Source organism: Arachis hypogaea, chromosome 19, assembly GCF_003086295.3.
Source record: "Arachis hypogaea cultivar Tifrunner chromosome 19, arahy.Tifrunner.gnm2.J5K5, whole genome shotgun sequence".
Lineage (NCBI taxonomy): Eukaryota > Viridiplantae > Streptophyta > Magnoliopsida > Fabales > Fabaceae > Arachis > Arachis hypogaea.
In genome coordinates this window covers 23,054,924-23,062,164 of record NC_092054.1, presented here as the reverse complement: position 1 = coordinate 23,062,164, position 7,241 = coordinate 23,054,924, and the positions used below count along the sequence as shown (strand labels likewise).

General features: G+C 33.7%; 1 protein-coding gene across 3 annotated transcripts; it reads left to right on the top strand.

The window, feature by feature from the left end:
- Positions 1 to 543: 543 nt before the first annotated feature.
- Positions 544 to 3,561, top strand: LOC112776309 (pentatricopeptide repeat-containing protein At1g02370, mitochondrial). 3 transcript variants are annotated; one of them, XR_011877404.1, is made up of 4 exons: positions 687 to 1,030; positions 1,321 to 2,805; positions 2,936 to 3,019; positions 3,125 to 3,561. XR_011877404.1 is itself a non-coding variant. In XM_025820418.2 (2 exons), exons 1-2 carry the CDS (start codon positions 779 to 781, stop codon positions 2,518 to 2,520), a joined length of 1,452 nt encoding a protein of 483 aa, XP_025676203.1. In that variant the 5' UTR covers positions 544 to 778; the 3' UTR covers positions 2,521 to 3,561. The 3 variants fall into 3 exon arrangements, 1 of the variants encoding a protein (XP_025676203.1); XR_003189913.2 differs by having other exon boundaries at positions 2,936 to 3,561; XM_025820418.2 differs by having other exon boundaries at positions 544 to 1,030; positions 1,321 to 3,561.
- The last annotated feature ends 3,680 nt before the right edge of the window (positions 3,562 to 7,241 follow it).

Sequence of the window (7,241 nt, the reverse complement as noted above, 5' to 3'; positions counted from 1 at the left end):
TAAATAAAACAAATTCTAACTGCTTTCGACAATTAATGAATACTAATTAAAACAAATTCTAGCTACTTTTGACTAATATTTTTTTATTATCAAAGTAACAAGTAATAACAGATGCTATTTTTTGGTGACTTAAAAAATTACAAAAGAAAAAAAAACAAACAAAGAAAAGCAAAACGATGCAGTACCTGTATGTAGGGCTGGAAGTGAGTCAAGCTAGCTAGAACTCGACTCGTTAATAGCTCAAAAAGCTAAACTCGTGAGCTAGTGAGTCAAGCTTGAGCTTGAAATTGAGCTCATAAATTAAATGAGCCGAGTTTGAGCTTGGATAAACTCAGCTCATTAGCTCGTGAGCTGACTCGATTATATATATATATATATTAATGATTTTAATCATTTAAAATTTTATATTTATTTTTTACATATAATTTTGATGTAAGATATAAATAAAAAATTTATAATTTATTGATAAATAATAATATATAAAATTGATCTTTTTAAATATTTTTAAAAAATATAAGTTATAATTTATTGATATAGAATTATAGATTATGTATTTATATTTCTATTATTTGAGCCAGCTCGTGAGCTCGAGCCGTCAGCCAAGTTCAATTTTTGTGAGTCGAGCCGTCAGCCAAGTTCAATTTTTGTGAGTCGAGCTAGACCTCGGCTCACTTCCAGCCCTACCTGTGTGTTCTGATAAACCCTAACAAAACCCGAAGAGGAGTGATAATAAACAGAACAAGGTTGCTCTCAGCGTTGCGACCGAAAATTGATTGAGATGAATTGCAAGCGTCTGATTTCCGGAGGGTCATGGCTACTCCGCCGGCTGTGCACCGCTGCCACTGAGGCTCTGCCACCGAAGAAGAAGGAATCTCTTTATCGGAAGATATCATCGCTGAACATGACCGGAGGGAGCGTGTCTCAGATACTGAACCAGTACGTAATGGAAGGCAACGTCATCAGCAAACGTGAGCTCGAAAGATATGTCGTGGAGCTCCGAAAGTATCGTAAGTTCCAGCACGCACTTGAGGTATATCCACAATTTCAACGAAGAGCGTGATTGGGATTAAGATTTTACATTTCTTTTTATTTTATTTCGTTTTAGGTTTAATTTTATGATCATTTTTCATTGCATATAAGAATAACGGCTGGGGAAAAAATATATCATTTTGTGAAAACTGGGCTGTGTGTTATGACAAAAATGTAGTGAATGATCATTTTGGTTCTTGGTAATAGCTAATTTCACATTGTCATTAGCTCTATCATGTCATAAACAGTGATAGAATTTCATGTATCTGGATTTTATTTTGTGCTGAGCAGATAATGGAATGGTTGGAGAGGAGGAAAATTAACTTTGCTTTGAATGATTATGCGGTGTACTTAGATCTTGTGTCGAAGACCAAAGGGGTGGCTGCTGCTGAGAATTACTTTAGTGGTCTTCCACCGCGTGCCAAGAACAAGTTTACATATGGTGCTCTTTTGAACTGTTACTGCAAGGAACAAATGACGGACAAGGCACTGGCTCATTTTAGAAAGATGGATGAGTTGCATTATGTCACTAACCTGGCCTTCAACAACTTGATGACTCTGTATATAAGGCTGGGTCAGCCCGAGAAGGTGCCTCAGCTGGTGGAAGATATGAAGCAGAGGAAGATCCCCTTGAATGATTTCACATATCATATATGGATGAATAGCCTCGGGAATCTGAATGATCTCGACGGTGTTGAAAGAGTCTATGACGAGATGAAAAGAGAAAACAATGACAAAATTGATTGGCATACTTATTGCAACCTTACTTCTATCTATGTAAAGGCCAAACAGTTTGAGAAAGCCGAGTCTATGCTTAAGATGCTAGAAGAAAAGGCGAAACCCTCAATGCGTGACGCTTATCATTTCATGCTTTACCTCTACGCAGGCACTTCTAATCTACAAGAGGTTCATAGAGTGTGGAACTCCCTCAAGACGGTCTCCCCAGTGACCAGCACAAGTTATTTGACTATGATGCGTGCCCTTCGGAAGCTTAATGATACGGAGGGTATAATAAAATGCTTTAAGGATTGGGAATCTAACACTGTTGGTTATGATATAAGGTTGGTTAGTATTGCTGTCAGTGCTTACTTGAGTCAGAACCTGTATGAAGAAGCTGAATCACTCTTTAAAGAGGCTACTTGTAAGAGCAAAGGACCTTTCTTTAAGATTCACGAATCGTTCATGATCTACTTCTTGGAGAAGCGTCAGTTGGATAATGCCATGAGCCACCTTGAAGCACTGGTTTCAGAAAGCAAATGGCACCCTACACCAGAATTAGTAGGTGCTTTTCTGAAGTATTATGAAGAGACAGATCTTGATGGTGTTGAGGAGTTATGCAGGATTTTCAAGAGTTACAATTATGATGATTCCTGGCTTACGACGTACATTACAGCATCGAAAGTGTCTCCTGAAGCTCATCAAATGTTGAAAGAAGATTCTCAAGCAAACCATGAACTTCAGAACCTGCAAGCTGACATGCACTCTGGATAGGTTCCTCCTGGAAGATCAATCCTTTCTGCAGCATGCAGATGCAATATATTGAATCATGATTTGATGATTAATAGCAGTTTTTGAGGTTGACATTTTGCAAGTCTATGGTGTGGACCAAAGCCTTTTTGTTCTTTTCATAATTTTTTTCCAAACATAGTTTTGGAGTTCCAAATTATGAGCAGCTACAGAATTCACCATCTAGGAAAGATGGCATAGACGATGCCATTCAGACCACCCTTACTTACAATCTATGGCTGAAATCTCAGCTTTTATTTTGCTTTGCCTGTATCCTTTTAACTATTTTTGTTATCTTATCGTTGTTTTTTAGCATATTAGTATCACTCCATTTGTTATGTTCTGCCTAGTCTCAATCCACTCGTATTTGGTTTGGATTGTTACCTTAATAGTCTGGCAGACTGCAAGTTGTCATGGTCACATGGCAGGTTTTTGTTCTGTTTCTTCTGTTTTATGAACTAAGAAGTCATTCGCAAGGTTCAATGTAAGGTCATTATTGTCTTGTATTCTTCTTGTTCCTTCTCTCTATTTATAAGCAAGCCATTGATAAGCTGAAAGAATGTAAGAAATCTTATTATGACTCCAAAAGCACGGCTGCTAAAGGGAGGAGCAAGAGATGAGTTGAAGTCCAAGTCTGACTGTCAAATGGAGGCCACTTTGCTGGACCGCGACGGGGAACAGGATCAATAAAGATAGGATAGGGATGAGACAGGGATGAGGAGAGGGACAGAACAAAATTCAGGGATCATGATTGGAGGTGGATTAAGGAGCATCTTACATTCTTACTAACAGTGAAACAGCTTGATTGAAGAAAGCTCTAATCTCTGGTGTATTACTGTGGGCTGTGGCTAGTTGAAAAGTGAGGATTTCTGATCCAGATGATGGTTATTCTTGATCTTGGATATGGAAGATGAAGGGTCCAAAGAAATTCAGATATTTAATGGGCCACTTCTCCATGATGCATTACAAAATTGCTTATTCCATAAGGAATTCTGTTGGTTCAAATAAATTACGGTATTTCCATTATTTTGATTCATCACTTAATTTTTATCTTTTCAATTTGACTTCTGCACTGGTGTTTGCTTTTTATTTTCAATCTTTTGTTCTGGGTGATTCCATATTAGGTTCATAATTGTTCCTGGGATGGAAACAGTTCGGGAGATGTCACCATCTCATTCTCTATGTACGTTTCACACTTTTATGTCTGTAATTTTGTTCCAAAGATGGTTACTGTTGCCTAAGGAATTACTGTAAGGGAATAACTGGATTGAGAGTATGTTACACAGGGATATTGAGAGTACGTACAGTGGGTATAACAAACAGAATCACAATTTTCATTGAGGAAGAAAGATGTTTCGCTGGTGAGGAAAATAAGATTGATAGAGTTTGAGAGCATTACTGAATGAGATTAAACAGGGAGTAATGAGTCTCGCAATATTTTGAGTTTTCCTATAATTGAAATCGAAGAAAAGAAAAGCAATTAACAGCAGCAATAACAATGTTGTGATGGTAGCTTAATGACAAGCTACTAAAACGTCACATTTGTAGCAGCAATGTATCACTTGGAAGAAGAGTGAGAAGGATTAGAAAGAATAAAGATGAGAGATAAAGCCCTAAAGAAATTATTACACTCTCATGCCTCTATAATGTAATCTTAGGTCGTGGTTGGTTATGAGAACATACATAAATGATAAAGACATAAAAATTAATATTCTTATATTTTATTTGATAATAAATTAGAATAAATTATAAAAATATAATTTATTTTTTTTTTCTTAAAAAAATTTAGAAAATGATATAAAAATAAAAAATAAAATTATGAAAAATTAATAAGAACAATGAAAAAAAAAAAAAGTTTTGTTTTTTGTTAGTACTAATAGATATAAAATAAACTAATTTAGTATTTTTGGACACAATGTCTCTATTTATATTTTATCTGCTAAACATAATTTTATTTGTATGATTTTATTTGTTTGTGTCTTTGTTTCTAGACTTGTTTTGTTTTGTGCTGACCACGAATATGAGAATTATACATCAATTCTTGATAAGTGGAAAACCACATAAAAATACAATAGTAGAATAACTATGGTAGGATACTACATATCGATTTTTTTTATTCTACAAAAAATAAATTGTAGAATAACCACATAATTCATTATCAATTTTTTTTTTATCAAATTACTCGATCTGATCTGATTTTAATAACTATGGTAGGATACTACATATTAATGTCATCTAGAAAGTAGAAACTTGTGACAATGGATTAGTTAATGAGTCTTTAAAATTTTAATAACACAATTGAGACTTATAACTCACCTAAAATTCTAATAGTATTAATAATATCTTTATGTATAAGATCTAATATACATATATGATTGCTCTCTTTCAGGAAAAGCTATTATGTAATTAATTTGTCACCAATTTTAGGCTCCACCTAATCGCTTGAGTCCAACTCTATGGTGTTAGAATGTAAAAGCAACAATGTTCAATTATTTGGCAAAGAAAAAAATTTAGGTGAGTATTTAGTTTTTATCTAATACGTATGTAGTCAATAATTCTAATTTTACTATTTTTTTTCCATAAAAGTGAAGCTACTTAATTAGTTAGTTCATTTGTTTTTCTTGAAGTTAATTATATACTAACTACTAAACTGATATTCATATCTATTTATATATAATAAGTAATTAGTACATAGTTAGTTGGTTGACAAGTGTATAAATTTAATATTTGACAAGTGTATAATTTATTTGGTTGTCAAGTGACACCATGAGAGATCAAATAAAAGAATCATGTAAATAAACAAAAAAAAAAAAAAATTTACAATTCAAAATATTTATAATAGGCTATCCAAAGCATGTTTATTCCATTTTAAAAGGTTGTTCCGCGCCCCTAATAAGTAAGCATTTTACAAAGATACCTCAAAGAAATTTTTTTGTCATCAAATTGCTATCGAATCTAAAAAAAAATGGAAGAATAATATAATTTAGTAACTGATGTGAATTCAAAAAAGTTTCACTAGCATTTCAAAGTATACGTTAGAATATGAGAGATTCCAAATAAATACAACGAAAAAGAGATTGAGTTTATTGAAATGATTTTCCAAGATATAAAGATATTATTCTCATAATTAAACATATATTTTGCATGTTTACTGTTAATTTTTTTTATAGAGATGTGATCCAAAAATCTATAAAAATACATTACTTATGTTCAAAATTATTTGCTATGATAAAATAGGGTGGTAAAATCTATTGCATTATTCTTAAGGGGCTAGTGAAGAAATGGAGTAGTGTTATTCTGGAGTTTCAGATGTATATAATGTCTGATTTTATTGTGTTTGATAACAAGAATAAAGAGAAGAATGATGTAGGTAGAATGGTGTGAGAATCGAACACTGCAAATCAGCCTGCACGGTCACCTAAGCGAGGTAAATTAACAACTACTATAAACAAATTAAATTTAATAGTTTGAAAAATATCTTATGTGTGGGAAGGTAGCAACTGGCTAAATAGAATATCTTAATAAGGAATGTTCATGGGTCGGGTTTGAATAAACCCAGACTCGGCCATAAAAGGCCACCGGATACATTTTGACATGACCCTAAAGTGACTTGAAATAAACCAAATCGGTCTGATGTAAAATTAGTATATACACATTTGTAAATTTTATATATTAAAATGATAACATTTTACTTTTAAAATTAAATTTAACAAATGTTATATCATATTTATATCAAAATAAATGATTTTAAAACCAAAATAATAAAGTATAATATAAAAAATATTAATTAAAGTATAAAAGTGTAATATGTTATTACTAATTTTACTCTAAAATATATATTTTTATTGTAAAAAAAAAACTTTAGACCGGCTCAGTGAACCAAAGTATAATTCGAACCTGACCCGAAAATAACACCGGGTCTTGAACACCTCTAATCTTAACAATTTAATTAGTATTTTGTTTGGTATTATTTAGAGAAAGGAAGTTCTTATGTATTAAAGAACAAACGTGATAATGAACAAAGCATGAGGAAGTTGCAGAACCCATTTGATGAATTGGGTGAAAAAAGAAGCAGAGAAAAATTGGAGATTAACTCATCAATGAAATAAAGGTGAATCACTAAAGGAAAAGTATGAGGAGACAATGTATGTTTTATACAATGTGTACAATGGGGGTTAATTTGAAATTAAAACTAAATTATAGGCAACTAATTAATTTTGAATAGTTTTCAATTTGAAATTTAAATCAAATACTAGGATTACCGTCAGTTTTGGAAATAAATAAACTACCTCCCTCTCTCAATACGGTTTGTCAGTGTTCTATGCCTTTCTCATCGAGTCTCGCCGGTATACTAACGTCACGGTCACTAGCCGCCATCGGAAGTCGCGCCGACACTGTTCCGACTGGCGCCGTTGCCGCACAGGCCACCGCCAAGGGGGGACGTGCATATTGTGTGGGTCGAACTAACAGCACCGCAGCAGCCTGGATGTCCAGCGCCTCTGTCGCAGCCGGTGTGTGCCTTTTTCCCGATGTCGATGTCACAAGATAAAGGGGTCTCTAGTGTGTGTTGTCTTTCACGTTCATCACTCTGCGGAAGTTCTTTAATGGAGTGCAATTTGGTTGTACCGCTGTGTCGTGTTCCATCTTCCGGCGGTAATGAGAATTCATCACGTACACATGAAAACATAGCGAACCATGTCGTCGTC

Bases quoted from the DNA above. Each gene is read 5' to 3' on its own strand.
- LOC112776309 (XM_025820418.2), top strand. From the start codon at position 779: ATGAATTGCAAGCGTCTGATTTCCGGAGGGTCATGGCTACTCCGCCGG. The intron at 1,031-1,320 runs GTATATCCACAA...TGTGCTGAGCAG, and splicing joins AGTTCCAGCACGCACTTGAG to ATAATGGAATGGTTGGAGAG.